This window comes from Bombina bombina, chromosome 3 (genome assembly GCF_027579735.1).
Source record: "Bombina bombina isolate aBomBom1 chromosome 3, aBomBom1.pri, whole genome shotgun sequence".
In the NCBI taxonomy this organism is placed as follows: Eukaryota; Metazoa; Chordata; class Amphibia; order Anura; family Bombinatoridae; genus Bombina; species Bombina bombina.
The window spans coordinates 897,774,580-897,791,154 of NC_069501.1; the positions used below are offsets into that span (position 1 = coordinate 897,774,580).

At 36.7% G+C, this 16,575-nt stretch overlaps 1 protein-coding gene across 10 annotated transcripts in view; it reads right to left on the reverse strand.

The window, feature by feature from the left end:
• The window catches only part of LMO7 (LIM domain 7), a 280,751-nt gene that overhangs the window by 74,338 nt on the left and 189,838 nt on the right, over positions 1 to 16,575 (reverse strand). For 5 of the 10 annotated variants that reach the window (XM_053707915.1, XM_053707914.1, XM_053707916.1 and 2 more), the window contains 6 exons: positions 15,906 to 16,158; positions 15,212 to 15,385; positions 14,666 to 14,953; positions 13,588 to 13,743; positions 12,583 to 13,260; positions 11,386 to 11,415 (listed from right to left, as the gene is read on the reverse strand). In XM_053707915.1, coding sequence (XP_053563890.1) covers positions 11,386 to 11,415; positions 12,583 to 13,260; positions 13,588 to 13,743; positions 14,666 to 14,953; positions 15,212 to 15,385; positions 15,906 to 16,158 — 1,579 coding nt within the window. The remainder of the gene's footprint in view (positions 1 to 11,385; positions 11,416 to 12,582; positions 13,261 to 13,587; positions 13,744 to 14,665; positions 14,954 to 15,211; positions 15,386 to 15,905; positions 16,159 to 16,575) is intronic. The other 5 variants (XM_053707923.1, XM_053707922.1, XM_053707919.1 and 2 more) reach the window with 3 other exon arrangements.

Sequence of the window (16,575 nt, forward strand, 5' to 3'; positions counted from 1 at the left end):
ACCCAAAAGATGAAGCAATTGAAAGTGATGCAGCATAGCTGTAAAAAGTGGACTAGAAAATATCACCTGAAAATCTCTATATAAAAAAGTAGGGCTGCACGATTAATCGAATATGCAATTTAAAACCATGAAAAACCGTGAGAGTATGCGATTCTTAGCTCTGCCCCCTTTGACGTCACCTATGACATACAGGAGGGCTGGTGTTGTGTCGAATTGTCAAACTCTTCGGAAGTTGGAACCCCGTCACTTCCGGTTACATTACTCCGCATGCGCAAGAAGCCCAACCTCCTAAAATCAGCTGTTCCAAATTGCTCCATCGCACGCCACCGACTTGTCGTGCCCGCCTTTCGACATTAAGTCGACTTACCGGGGAGCACTGTGGCTAATGCGGGCGATGCTTATGATGTTGAAGGGGGTGCTTATTGGGGGGTTACAGTGGGAGTTGATGGGACTTATGTAGGTTACACAGGGGGTGCTATTGGGGGTTACAGTCGGAGCTGATGGGGTTAATGTAGGTTACAGAGGGGGGCTTATGGGGATTACAGGGGGTGCTGACGTGCACTGACTTTAGCAATCCAGCATTAGCTCCTCTGCAATACAGTAATCTCTAATCACTCAGTGAAGGAGCCAGCCACCGTGACCGACGTTTAACTGCTGTGCAGTTTTTTTAAATTCCCCTCCCGGGTTGTAAACATTCTAGTGGATATAGATATATATCTAAAAAAAAAATATATGAAAAATTAAGGTGTTATAATGCATTTTTTTTCCCCCATATCGCCCAGCACTATAAAAAAGGAAGATATTTTACCTCAAAATGTCCTAAATTTTCTCACCGCACTGTAAAGAGACTTTAAGCAGCCAATCAGGATGCATGTCCCAGGACTTGCAAGGGAGTGTAGGCACAGTCATGTTATTTTCCGACTCATTTTAAGGAAGTTGTCAGTGAAATCTCATGAGATCAAAGCGACGCATGACCTCAGCATTGCTGATTGGCTATTGTTTTTAGTTTTGTTTTTTTACTTGCAGCTGGACAGCAGCTGAAGTACATCTGTTCACAGAACACTTACTCTGGTGATATGAAGAAATTTTAAAGTAAAAAATAGATGTTCAGGTGATATTTTCATGTCAGCTATTAACAGTTATGCTGCATCACTTTCAAGTGATTTAGCATGAGTATGATGTCCCTTTAAGTGTTTATTAAGATTTCAACCAAACTATAAACCCAAATTAGTTTCCATACAAGCTTTAATACAAAACCACAAAAAAAAAAAAGTTTATTAAAGGTGTTAAGCTCAGCTGCAATGATTATCTGGAACTTTTCAGGTTTAACACAAGCAAAGAACATCCATCTATTATTTCATACAATTTAAAAAATGTTATGGGAAATACTGGCAGGTGGTTTAATGTTCTTAAATGGAATGCTAAGAGGAGGAACATTCACACAAAAGTCTGAATAACAGGTTTCTTAAAGAAAAAATAATATTTTCAGGCAAAAGAAAAATGAAACCATTATTTATTTAAAGTGATTGTTAAAGTTGAATGATTTAAGGACCAGTATTTAAAAATACTCTTAAAAACATGGGCACTTTAAGTCATTAAACTTTACAATGTTTGCTTCTTTTTAAAAATACTTTCCTGTGTGCCTCACGAGCTGGACGCGAAAGGGGGCACACAGCGATTGGAGGAAGCCGGATTCGTCATCGATCTGCTCCATACTGAAGGAGCTGCAGGCGGAGGATCGGCGGTAAGTTTACAGTAACAAAAAGGTAAGTATTTTAAAAAAAGAAGCGTAATTGTAAAGTTTATTTAATTAAAGTGCCCATGTTCCTAAGAGTATTTTTAAATACTGGGGTTTAAATCATTTAACTTTACAATCGCTTTAACATATAAAATATACTATGCTACCATGGAAAACTTTATAAATATTAACGCACACTTTGCCATACACATCATATTTGAGGAATATAGAAATATGCAAAAAAATAAAATAAAGTGCCAAAAAGTACAAAATTAACACAAACCATTAATTTAGATAAAGGGCGTTTTGAATCTAAACATTACAATGATACTGTATGGAAGAAAAAAAAAAGTTTTTGTTTAGTTTATTTTAAGGATTCTAGATATCGCAATACAGGGGGTGCCAAACCTCTCAACTTTTGTGCAAAGGGGTATGCAAAAAATGTAAGGCGGCATGCAGTCCCAGAACTACCACCATACCACCTGCAAGATCATTTTTTAGAAGATGATTGACAACTTGGATGCACACACTCAAAAGTCTTCACCACCCCTGCACTAGGACCTTCAATGGAACTTTATTTAGGAGAAAGAGGTGCTGCCAGTATACTGTAGAGACAAGCTATCATGTTCTTATCTTAAGTCAGGTTTCTGCTCATCAAATTGAGTCATTCATAATTCTACTAAAGAGACAGTACCCTAAATGTGTCTGCCCCTTAATGTGTTCCCAATTATTCACTTTACCTTGTGTAGTGTATTACATTGTTTACAAATAGTTCCTTAACCTTTATTTTGCATTTTAAACAGCTGATTTTGCCTGTGATACCCCCGCCTATACTGAAAGTTTCAATACTTAAGTATAGACTACAGAAAAGCTGTGTAAACATAGCCGGCAGAAGACTTTATACTCCAAGTGAGGGTTAGGAAAGATAAATAATAAAAAAATAAAAAAGTATTGGGCTTTGGTATACAGACAGATGATATAAAAAAGCATTTGCATGTAGAGAAAGTGATAAAATAAGGAGGTCTAATTAACCTGCAAGCTCAACCCATTTTAATGGGTTGTAGTTTGAAAGAACAAAATCAGCTATTTCATACACACACAAAATCAAAAGAATCATATATAGTTTGTACAATTTTACAGTACTCTGTCCCTTTATCCTTAGAGGGGCATTTTAAAAAAAGGACACTGTAAAACATATTATTAGTGATGAACAAGAGACCTATGAGAATATTCTTTATCAGACAGTGATATTCTATCACACAAAGCAGTTGCGCACAAAGCACATACTTCCTGTTAGTCTTATAATTAAACAGCTTGAGGTTAACCTTTTTGCAAGTGAATAAAAACAAAAAAATGTCTTTAATGAAAAAGATAGAGCATGTAATTTTAAACAACTTTCTAATGTACTCCTATTAACAATTTTTCTTCGTTCCCTTGCTATCTATAATTAAAAAGCAGTAACGGAAAGCTTAGGAGCCAAAACATTTTTGGTTTAGCACCTGGGGTGCGCTTGCGGATTGGTGGCTAAATGTAGACACCAATACGCAAGCACTATCCAGGGTGCTGAGCCTAAAATGGGCCGGCTCCTAAGCTTTACATTCCTGCTTTTCAAATAAAGATAGCAAGAGAACAAAGAAAAATTAATAGGAGTAAATCAGAAAGTTGCTTAAAATTGCATGTTCTATCTTAATCATTAAAGAAAAACATTTGGGTTTAGATTCCTTTAACTAACATTTAAAAACCGGATTAAAAGTGTGCACCTGTGAAAAAATTAAGAAAACAAATATTCCCACATGAGCAACATGTTTTAAAAAATATAAACAAAGTGAAACATGATTTTCTTGCAGGTTTGCCATTACCTCATCAACAATGCTAAACTGGGAGCTTCTAATCAAGTTTTTAAAAGGTTTTTACAGTGGATTTCTAGATCATCTATTGCATGCAGTTATATGACAATTGGTGTACACTGTCCCTTTAAAAGGACATTATGCACTCAAAAAAATATGGGATATTCAAATAAAGAATTAATAAAAAATAAAGTTTGTAATTGACATGTTTTAGCAATTTTTCTGCTAAAGCTTCTAAAATTGATGATAAAGTGTCACTACATAAGAATACGTTCGTAGGACACACTAACTACAAAGCAAGGAGTTTTTCCTCGCTCCCTAGCTAGTGTCCTTATAGCCAGCCCCCATGCTGGAGCTGCTAATACATGTCAATTACAATCCCCTCCCTGACTGTTCAACTGTGCAGGGGAATAGGGAATCTCACTCACTGGGCCCCATGCCAAGCACCCTGTTCCCCCTTCTAATTGGTTGCTTGCCTGCCAGCTGTCCCCCTCCGTTTTCAGACTGAGCACCGCAAGAGTAAAGTTCTGCAGGAGTGAGAAGGACAGTGGGAGTGTTACATTGAATACCTTGGGGGACAAGTGGAGTGGGACATCAGGCATCACACACCGGCAGCACTCACAAGGCTTTACACGCTGTTATTATGTGTTGCAGCATTGTGGGCTGTGCGTGATTATCAGTTACACAATAACTGTAACAGCTGTGCCACCTTTTTGTTTACTAGTGTCTGTGTTAATAAGATTATACAGGCTTATATATATTTACATAAGTATAGGCTACGCTATTAGACAGTATGACACACAATCTGGGGTCTGTTCTCCTGGTCATGGATAATCAGTGATCGCATTGTAGAATTCCAGAAGCGTTATCATTACAAACCTTTCCATGTTATTACTTTGTAGCAATGTACAAGCGGTTATGTGTTGCAGCATTGTGGGCTGTGCGTGAGTATGATCATGCTTTCTAACATAGCTGTAATGCCCATATTCAATGCTCATACTCACGCACAGCCCACAATGCTGTATTCAATGCTCATACTCGCGCACAGCCCACAATGCTGCAACACATAACGGCCTGTACATTGCTACAAAGTAATAACACGGAATGGCTTGTAATGATAGCGGTTCTGGAAATAGCACATCCGGATGCAGAAGCTGCTGTGTGAGTTTACCTATCGGTCATATATATTTATTATAATGCGTGTGGTGTAGATTCTATGCGGTGGCATCTGAGGACTGTCCGTTCTCCTATGGTCCCTAAACAGAAGCCGTGTGTTGACATTTCTGAATTGTGTAAGAATGCCCATATTCAATATTCATATTCAGCTTCTGTTTAGGGACCATAGGAGAACGGACAGTCCTCAGATGCCACCTCATAGAATCTACACCACACGCATTATAATAAATATATATGACCGATGGGTAAACTCACAGCAGCCACTGCATCAGGATTTGCCCATTTTTCAAGTAGACTGTCCCTTTAAACTTGCGCCTTACAATCTAACTATGCAGATGAGTTTATCTGCTACTAACAAGATCTTGTTTAGTATTTCTCATAAGCTCCTGTGAGGGCTACATATTTTGTGGTGTTCTTTCAACATTACAGTAATTAGTATCAGTATTGTTTCTTCTCCGTCTTGTTTTCCCCACTAGTTATCGCTGTACTATTTGTGCTAACAATCATCTTACTGATCAGTATATCGTTTACAGAAGATGGTGGCTGTCAACCTACAAAATCCTTATTAGTCAACATTTACTTTCTTTTATATCTTTATTTTATATATCGCTGAAAACTTTACCAAACCCATACAGGCTTTCCGCATAAACAAAAGTTCTATGCGGTGGCATCTGAGGACTGTCCGTTCTCCTATGGTCCCTAAACAGAAGCTGAATATGAATATTGAATATGGGCATTCTTACACAATTCAGAAATGTCAACACACGGCTTCTGTTTAGGGACCATAGGAGAACGGACAGTCCTCAGATGCCACCTCATAGAATCTACACCAGTACCACACGCATTATAATAAATATATATGACCGATAGGTAAACTCACACAGCAGCTTCTGCATCCGGATGTGCTATTTCCAGAAGCGCTATCATTACAAGCCATTCCGTGTTATTACTTTGTAGCAATGTACAGGCCGTTATGTGTTGCAGCATTGTGGGCTGTGCGCGAGTATGAGCATTGAATACAGCATTGTGGGCTGTGCGCGAGTATGAGCATTGAATACAGCATTGTGGGCTGTGCGTGAGTATGAGCATTGAATATGGGCATTACAGCTATGTTAGAAAGCATGATCATACTCACGCACAGCCCACAATGCTGCAACACATAACAGCTTGTACATTGCTACAAAGTAATAACATGGAAAGGCTTGTAATGATAGCGCTTCTGGAATTTGACAATGCGATCACTGATTATCCATGACCTGGAGAACAGACCCCAGATTGTGTGTCATACTCTCTAATAGCGTAGCCTATACTTATGTAAATATATATAAGCCTGTATAATCTTATTAACACAGACACTAGTAAACAAAAAGGTGGCACAGCTGTTACAGTTATTGTGTAACTGATAATCACGCACAGCCCACAATGCTGCAACACATAATAACAGCGTGTAAAGCCTTGTGAGTGCTGCCGGTGTGTGATGCCTGATGTCCCACTCCACTTGTCCCCCAAGGTATTCAATGTAACACTCCCACTGTCCTTCTCACTCCTGCAGAACTTTACTCTTGCGGGGCTCATTCTGAAAACGGAGGGGGACAGCTGGCAGGCAAGCAACCAATTAGAAGGGGGAACAGGGTGCTTGGCACAGGGCCCAGTGAGTGAGATTCCCTATTCCCCTGCACAGTTGAACAGTCAGGGAGGGGATTGTAATTGACATGTATTAGCAGCTACAGCATGGGGGCTGGCTATAAGGACACTAGCTAGGGAGCGAGGAAAAACTCCTTGCTTTGTAGTTAGTGTGTCCTACGAACGTATTCTTATGTAGTGACACTTTATCATCAATTTTAGAAGCTTTAGCAGAAAAATTGCTAAAACATGTCAATTACAAACTTTATTTTTTTTAAATTCTTTATTTGAATACCCCATATTTTTTTGAGTGCATAATGTCCCTTTAAGGCTTTTTAAGTATCCCACCAGGAGTATTAAAAGCATGGTTGCAACATGTCTACCATGCAATGTCACTTTAAATTCAAAATATCATTAACAGGGAAGAACAACATGAAAAGATAAAAATGGCCTGCTCTAGTTGGTTACACTGTGCCATTTTGTGTTACTGATGCAGCTAACTATGGGCTTGATTATTTATAAAAAAATAAAAACTTAAAATTATTTTTCTGTTGAAATTGCCATAGACTGTAATGGTGTTTTCCGTGGAGATCATGAGATACGTTTTTCTAAAGGATTCTGATCTACTGTGTTTAACCCTTTTTTAACACAAGCTTAGGGGTTAGTCATATAAAAATTACATGTTGTAAATACAGAGAGCAGGTAATTTTTTGCATTGGAATAGCCCTTTAATTAAAGCCGTTTCATTTGATTTTGAAACTAACAAAGTGCACACATGATCCATGTAATACAAACTTCATTCCTTTTTTAAATGCAACAAAGAAAAGAATGTATTCAATGCACCTTTAATAACAATACACATAGTATACTGAAAGCAAACACAAACTCACTTGCCTTACGCCTTTTTTTTTCTACAAAGGCAAGTCATAGATTTTAACTTAAACACCCAGATAGTAAAGGCACACTAAGCAGCTGCCTAAGCGAAGAGTGGAGAAGCATTGGCTAGTACAGGCATCCATCTATGTATTCTAATCGCAGGTCACATACTTCAGGGGGCTTTATCATTTATACTCAATCTCAATGGTTGAAGAACACAACCATGACAGTTACATGAAGGGCAGCTAGACATTGTGTCCTAAATATATAATATTCTTTGCAGGTTAGACTATGACAGTCGTTATCTGAGACGGGTACGTAATACTATGATGGAATGTAAAAAATCTGAACACTTCATATTTGCAAGTCTACTTGATTAAAGTATTGTCCAAGTGTAAATATTTGTAATGCAATAATATATCCATATGAAGTCACAATCTGTACTTATTATGAGCTCCTTAAAATACACATTTTATCCATGCAAACGCACTTAATGAACATTGTTGTTATTAGTGCCCTAAACTCATCCGCTTGCTGACATTCAAAAACAAATCCTAAAATAATAACAAAATGAATTGTTCCTGGACACAATATGAAACACTAATGATTATTCACATTTCCTGTTGCTACACAACACAGGTATAAAATTCAGGAAGAATAGCATGTCTACTTATTTGGGTGTATTTTAATCATTCCAGTAGCAATGCATGAAAAACAAAAACTGAAGTGGGGCTAATTTACTGGAATGAAATAAAGCGATACTGACACGTTTTAAAGGGACAGTCAAGGCCAAAAAAAACTTTCATATTTTAAATACGGGATGCAGTTTTAAACAACTTCCCGATTTACTTTTAGCACCAATTTTGCTTTGTTCTCTTGGTATTCTTAGTTAAAAGCTAAAACTAGGAGGTTCATATGCTAATTTCTTAGACATTGAAGACTGCCTCTAATCTGAATACATTTTGACCACTAGAGGGCATTAGTTCACATGTTTCATATAGCTAACATTGAGCTTATGCACGTAAAGTGACCTAGGACTGAGCACTGATTGGCTAAACTGCATGTCTGTCAAAAGAACTGAAATAAGGGGGCAGTCAGCAGAAGCTTAGATACAAGATAATTACAGAGGTAAAACGTGTATTATTATAACTGTGTTGGTTATGCAAAACTGGGGAATGGGTAATAAAGGGATTATCTTTCTTTTTAAACAACAAAAATTCTGGTGTTGACTGTCCCTTTAAGTTAGTTGAGCAGTGGCATCAGTGTAAATAGGGGCATTTCAGTTGGTACGGCTCACAGAGCACGGTATGGAGGTGGCAGTCTGCAGCAATGCAAATAGATAGCCCTGTTTATCCCAATGAATGCTTTCCAAAACAACTGGGTTGTATCTCAGCATTACTCCACCAAAAAGAACTACCAATTAGATAGGTGTGGTACATTGTTACAACTGGGCAACATCAATAACGAATGTCTGGTGGGACAAAGTTCTAAAGGATTCCCACTCATTAAGGATATACCATTACCACAAACAAACAAATTCTAAATATCAATGTCATTGTTTTTCTATTGTTATTCTTTCTTTAATTGCTGGGAAAAACAATGTCCTAACAAAACCAGAACAACTATAGCAATAGCAAGCTATAGCAACAAAGAACAATGGTAATATTAAAAATAAGTTCCTTTTTACAGCATATCAACTTTTCAGACTATCATGCCACAAATGTTTATAACATCAAAACCAATTGCTGCCCTTCAAAAAAAAGTGCAAAGTACAAATGTATGTTTTATTAGAATTGAAATGACTAGAACCAATTATATTTATGTAAAAAAAAACTGTTAGAAAAGGCCAAAGTACATTTTACATCAACAAGTTATACAGGTCAAATACTGGCCCATTAGAATAAAGATATATATTTTTTGACTAGCCATGCCGTGTTATCTATTGAGATCTGTACATTTTAAGAGAAAATAAACCTGCTAGATGCTACCATCTGATGCCTACATACTTGTATCAACCAATGAGTCGCTACATTACACGCAGTGTGGTCTTTGACACAGAATGGGAAAAGAATCAACGAGTATAGGAAGCAAAGGAGTAAAACCCAGTGTTTGTCTCCAGCTCATATTTATGTATTTCTTTTTCTTTACAGATCAACTAATATTTTACAGGTGCTTATAGTACAAAAGTAAACTGCGTATTCATTGTTAATGTCCCTTTAAATGTCACAAGTTAAAAATTACGTCTTTAATTTCTCAGAAGAGAAAAGAGCTTCAAAAATAATGTAAAACCTGTAAACATGTAGGATTCACTACTTCTGAAAATCCTAAACCAATGCAGATTTTTCTAATAGTTAAAAAGGGATGCACTGACTAGGCAACTGAAAAACAAAAAAACTTGTCAAATATTAAAAAACAATGGTTATCCTGACCCATTCTACATTAATTTCACAAACAAATCACAAAACTCCTCATATATATTCAGTATCATCTGATGATCAAAACACCTAGCCGATGACCAATAGACACAAAACAGCTAGCCGATGACCAATAGACACAAAACAGCTAGCCGATGACCAATAGACACAAAACAGCTAGCCGATGACCAATAGACACAAAACAGCTAGCCGATGACCAATAGACACAAAACAGCTAGCCGATGACCAATAGACACAAAACAGCTAGCCGATGACCAATAGACACAAAACAGCTAGCCGATGACCAATAGACACAAAACAGCTAGCCGATGACCAATAGACACAAAACAGCTAGCCGATGACCAATAGACACAAAACAGCTAGCTGATGACCAATAGACACAAAACAGCTAGCTGATGACCAATAGACACAAAACAGCTAGCCGATGACCAATAAACACAAAACAGCTAGCCGATGACCAATAGACACAAAACAGCTAGCTGATGACCAATAGACACAAAACAGCTAGCTGATGACCAATAAACACAAAACAGCTAGCCGATGACCAATAAACACAAAACAGCTAGCCGATGACCAATAGACACAAAACAGCTAGCTGATGACCAATAGACACAAAACAGCTAGCTGATGACCAATAAACACAAAACAGCTAGCTGATGACCAATAGATACAAAACAGCTAGCTGATAACTAATAGACACAAAACAGCTAGCTGATGACCAATAGATACAAAACAGCTAGCTGATAACTAATAGACACAAAACAGCTAGCTGATGACCAATAGACACAAAACACATAGCTGATGACCAATAAACACAAAACACCTAGCTTATCTAAATACATGACAAACTCTTAAACATTGCTACAAGATTCCAAAGAAGCTCCAGTGACCAGAAAGGAAAATGAATCGTATGCTTTGTAGAGAATATTCCAATTATAAAGACACAATGTTCTTTTATCTCTGGCAATAGCCTATTAAGTACATCATATTACACCACTTTATATTAACTAATACTCCATGCTTCAGGGAAGGAAATATTTTATATATTTTACCTCCTAAATAAGTTATTCCTTCTTTAGGTATAACAATGCATTCAACACAAACATAATATGTATGTTTTTTTTGTTGGGTACTCATGGGTACCAACACCTCTGACATCTGGCTTATATTTGTAATTGTGATGTAAATACTCTAAAAATATATCAAGCATTGTAAATAACTTTGTCCCTTTGTTTTTTCTCAAGGTTACTGATCACATATCAATCACAAATCAATGAATACAGGCACCTGTTTCATAAAGAAGCACTGTGTATAGATGTGTGTGCGCGTGTGTGTTTTTTGTATAGCTGGCATCAAGCAAAGCACAGGTTTAGTCGTGTAAAGTACTATATTGTAGTATGAAAGGGTAAAATGCAGTTGTAATCTGAACACTGAGTACATAGTAATGTTTTACTTCCTGTTTGTATTAGCCCTCACTGCAGCATTCTAATATTAAAGCCAAAACAAACAAAGCAGAGACGTAGATGATACTACTTGTCCTGCAGTATTCTCATGCACAGCACCTGAAGCAGCATGCAAACCGCATTCCTTCCAGCCCCAACTTCCAAAGGCTTTGGATTGCAAGGCAATAAATATATAACAATAGAAGAGAAATAGCTATTGCAATAAGCTTGCATCATAAGTAACTTACCCATTGTCAATAGAAAGTTTTTCCCGTACTCTGAGAAATCAGAAACAAAAGCATATGGATTTATTTGTTTTTCTAACAAAAATGCATTTAAAAAGTACAAACATCCACACATCACACAGCAGGTATTAGAGTTGGTCTGAACATTGCTACATGCTAAAATCTAAATTATTATAGTCATTTTACTCTTTAGATCTTGCTGCTAGGGGGCTCCTTGACTCGGACGCTGGCGTAATCTTAACACCAACCAACACTGTGATAGTTCTAATTGGTTTAAATTGCTTGTTTCATTTGTTAAACATCCTGAATGTGAGTTAGTGATGCACATTAACAAACAGGTTGCAGAAACGTGTGAGTATTGTAGTAATTTCAACCCCCCCCCCCCCCATATAAAGGGACATTAGTAGTAATTCCACCTGCAAAGTTTAAATTATGCATATATTAAAAAGAAAAAACAACAATTTTGCAATGCACTTTATTTTGCCTACAAGAAGTCATTTTTTCACTACCCCTTGAGAGGCTGAAGTGCAATCTGTACAGTCATTGGTTTATATATGCAGGAGCTCATTTATAGCGGTTTCCAATTGGCTACTGTAAAGGCAGCAATTTAAACAACACAAGATGATTTCCAAGAGGTACAGGTATGTCCTTGGATTGGAAAATAGCATTAAATGCTTCTACATTTTTACTTTGAATATAGATATTTTACAATATAATAATTAATTGCTAATGCATATATTTAAAATGTACTTTAATATTCCATTAAGCCAGCTGCTATATGGAGTAAAATATGGCTAGCGAATAGGCCCTTAACAAACACACCACATGCTTGTCACCACTCTAGGTAGCTGCCTAACTGGTCTCAATGTAAATCAGTATCTGCACATATTAAACAACTCTCAATTTCCTCAAAGCCAACAATCACTGGGATAGGAAAATCCATGCATGAATGAGAGCAGATCATTGCTCTAAAACACGACAAGCTGTCAAGAACGCTCATAACAAAATTTGCAGATATTTGCACACGCACATGTACGTTTTACTGTAAAACCTAGAGCAGCCCATATCCTGTTCTTTACAGGTTATTACATATGGAGTGCAATTTTATTTATAGATTATACATGCATATAACGTCAAGAAATGGCATGCCAAAAAAAAAACACGCCACAAAACGAAAACTCAAGATTACAGCAACCTGACCTTTCCACCAACTGACGTTTTTTATGTCTTATTTTGCTGGCCTCCCTGATCGATTCCCATTTTTTTATATCATCTTCACTGCAGGAACCAGGAGCAAAATTTGGCTGGGGTAAATGAACAGCTTGACATAAATTTACTTTCCTTGTTAACATATCATCCGTCTTCAGGTTTTCAGAAGTTTTGACCACCCTGCCCTCTGTTCCTCCTTTCCCAGCTTCTGTCTTTTTTGCTGCCATACTAATGAACTTGGACTGTATTTCTTCAGGTAGAGTCCACGGATCAGGAAAAGGAACAGGTTGATACTTGTCTGGGGCACCTGATAGCGGTACCTCCTTTGAATCAGACTGGATTGCACGAACAGTCATGTCATCTTTTACTAAATCAGGAAGCTCAGACTCTGACTGAAGAATAATGTCTTTTTCTAGTTCTATCACACGAGCTAAGGGTGTTCCAAGGTTGATAACTTGGTTAAGATGGAATGTTCCTGTTTTCCTCGTAAAGTAATCATCATTTTGCAGATCTGGCATAGTTTCTATCCTTTGGTTGTTATGTACAATCGTAGGATCCTGGCGAGCAGTTACAATTCTAGGACCGGATGATGGGTCAGATTTTGATTGTGTTTCATTAGACAGTACATCAGAAGTAATTTTTTGCAGTGCCTGAAGTAACAGAAACTGGCTAATCACAGAGGAAAAAAACATACAAGATGTAAATTGTGAGAGAACTGTTAAGTTGGCTAATGGGACATACATGTATTTCTTTTTACATGAGAAATATTTTTGGCGTTAAAATGTAAGCCATTAAAAAAAAAAAAAAAAATTCACATGCAGAGCAAATTTATATAAAATGTACTCAATAAACATGTTGTCCTGCACTGGTTTATAACAAATCAGTGGAATATACTTATACAATAAATACTAAACTGGTTAAAAAAAATTAAAAAAAATCAGGACTTTATTTTGACAGGGACAAACGTGGAAGTTATATTTTTTTGTTAAAATCAACCTTGGTTTGTCAGAGTTATCCACATCTTTTGTTGAATTGCTTGAGGCTGTTATCGAATGAGAATTCAATCCATTCAATCCTGAATCACTGTGGACTTTAAAAACTGATCCAAGACCAGATGCCCATAAACAATTGAGGTCATCATCAGATCTTTTACTGTAAAAACCACATACACAAAGGGTAAATATGAACATACGAAAAAATATCAAGGTATAACTTTTAGCATCACACACTTGCTAACAAAGATTCATATCTGAGGAGGTACTGGTGTGGGGTCATTATTTATAATTTATTTCTTATTTATATTTCTCTATCACCATTTATCACTCTCCTTGTTCTGTGTAGCGTACAGGGGGACATGTATAAAAGTATGGCTGGGGGCACAGTCCCTTCCAGCAATTCTTAAAACCCCACTGCATTCCAGTCAATTACATAGAGCAAAACCAGAACAATCATTTGGCAAGTAAATTCTTAAGGTATGAAAATACATAATTACTTTTAGAGCACTCAAGTTTAATATTCTGAAGTTGATTATCATTATCATTGAAAGTCTATGAGAATCACAGTTCAAATATTTATTTTCTCTATTTGCTTCTTTATGTTTTACCTTAAATTAAATGTTAAGTTCACTAGTAGGACATTTGCTCACTTAGACGCTATTGTCAAACGTTCAAATGCCAATTATCATATTGATTTTTTAAGAGGTTGCTGGGGACATACACCAGTTTGGAAGTCTTATTGTATTACCAAAGAATTTTCTTATGTTAATATAATATCTATTAACTAAATCAGTTAAACATTTCAAATAAGTTTAACTGTTACTGTGGTTTTCTATAAATGTGAGAAATGTTAACATTAAGAAAAGCATGCGGGTTGTGTGGGGATGCAACGTTATTGCACTTAGTCTCAGGTAAAAAATAATAAATTTGAAGCACATGAAGCTAGTTGATTGTTTAGAAGATCAATCTATACATTAAGGCCCCTCAACCTTAAGTTACATACATATATACATAAATACAAACAAGTACGCATCAATGCAATCTAGGTGACAGATCAAAATTACCACAAAAACACAAACCTGAATCCCTGAAACTCTTTATACCAGGGCTTGGAATGGATCCCTGTTCGTTTTCCTTTCCAACACGCAGAAGCCTCTGGCGTTGAAAATTTAGGAAGAAAATCATCAAAAGAATGCTTCAGCTGTGGGGCTGGTAAGTTAACCTTTCGAACATAGAGATCATCTTCTATAATATTCGGAAATTCTCTAGACAGATCATTTTCTCCATCTGAAGTGACGCCGGTGTAGTCAAAATCATCTCTCGATACAGTTTCACCTTGTGTTTCCAAGTAAGTTTTCTTGTCTTGACTAACACATAAAATACCCAGTTAGCAAGTTTTATACGTATTAACTGTGCACCCAACATGCTTTTAATGAAGCAATACTTTAGGGAAGCAGTTTGGGTCTAGTCAGAAAGGAAGTCATCCAGATGTTAGTGTGGTCACACAAGATCATGCTGATGCGATATCGATCGAAATTAGACTAAAAGATGGAAACTACTGAAGTTATACATAAACTCCAAGCTGCAACTGAGCAGTTTAAATGCAGTAGTGTTATAGAACTAACCTGAGTTTTTCTTCAGATGTGATTGCTGTATTAGACACTTTTATGGAAGGCTTTTGAGGGCCAGTTTGTGAGCTACAAAGATCAGAGGCAGCCGCTTTGCTGTTAGCATGGTATTTTCTTTTTGCTAAATCATCAAGCACCAAGTCTGGCAGCCTTCCATCATCAGAATCTGAACTGCTCAAAAAACGCACAATGAACAGTGATTTTGATTTAGTTTTTTTAATAAAAAAAAAAATTAAAAATAACTGGTTTACCAAAGCACAGGATCTCCCTAGTTATCACTGAATGGAAAGGCTAGAGGATCAAACTGGAAATCTGATTTGGCATCTGCCTATAACATTCACTATGCATTAAAAGCTGCAGAGGTAACAGAAAGCATTAGATTAAAAATGGCGATTAAAAATGGCGCAAGCTCAAATAATCTGGACTCGCCAGAGTTTGTTACAGATCTCAAATGATCTTCTAATTAATATATTGGGTATATACAGTATTTGTGCCATTCAGATGCTATGAATTTAATATACGTTACAACAAAAATACTGAAATTTGCTACATTTGTAGATTTTATGACAAATAATTCCTTTGTATCCAATGACTTAGCCACACTGCTAATTTACCAATAAAATAGTTAATTAAAACAATGAGATCTGCATTCTCCTGAAATAAATACATACAAATAAAGATAAACACATACCTTGAAAATGTCCCATCAGATTCTGTGAAGACAGGACTTGCCCAACTTTTCCTGTTATCTTCATTCTTGTCGACTTTTTTCTTCCTCAGGGGTGCAGGCATATAACACGCCTGTTTATTTTTGTTTGGAAGAAACTGATTGAAATTAGTTGCTCCTTTAGGTTCCACCGTGGAAACCCTCCGCGACAGCATGTCATCTTTCTTTAACTCCTGCATTTTGTATGTTTGCTCAGATTCTGTGTCACTTTCCCCACCTGCAAAAACACACACAAAAAGTTTATTTTGTAATGAAACCAACTGGCACAAAAAGCCATGCACCCAACTGAAAGGAAATATTACAATAGGTTCCTCTCAGAAGACACTTGGTAAAAAAATGTCTGCAAGTGTTCAATACCTAACATTTTTTACAGCCACATAATGTGACATGCACTCCTTCTAGAAGATTTAGTTCTAGCTTACTTAAAGGGACACTCAAGTCAAATTTCTAATTTACTTCCATTAACAAAATGTGCATAGTGTTTTTATATTTACACTTTATGAGTGACCAGCTCCTACTGAGCATGAGCCATTATTCATGTGTATGCATTTGTGATTGTCTGATGGCTGTCACATGATACAGGGGGAGTGGAAATAAACACAGAAATTTGTTGGGGGGAAAAAAAAAAACTCAA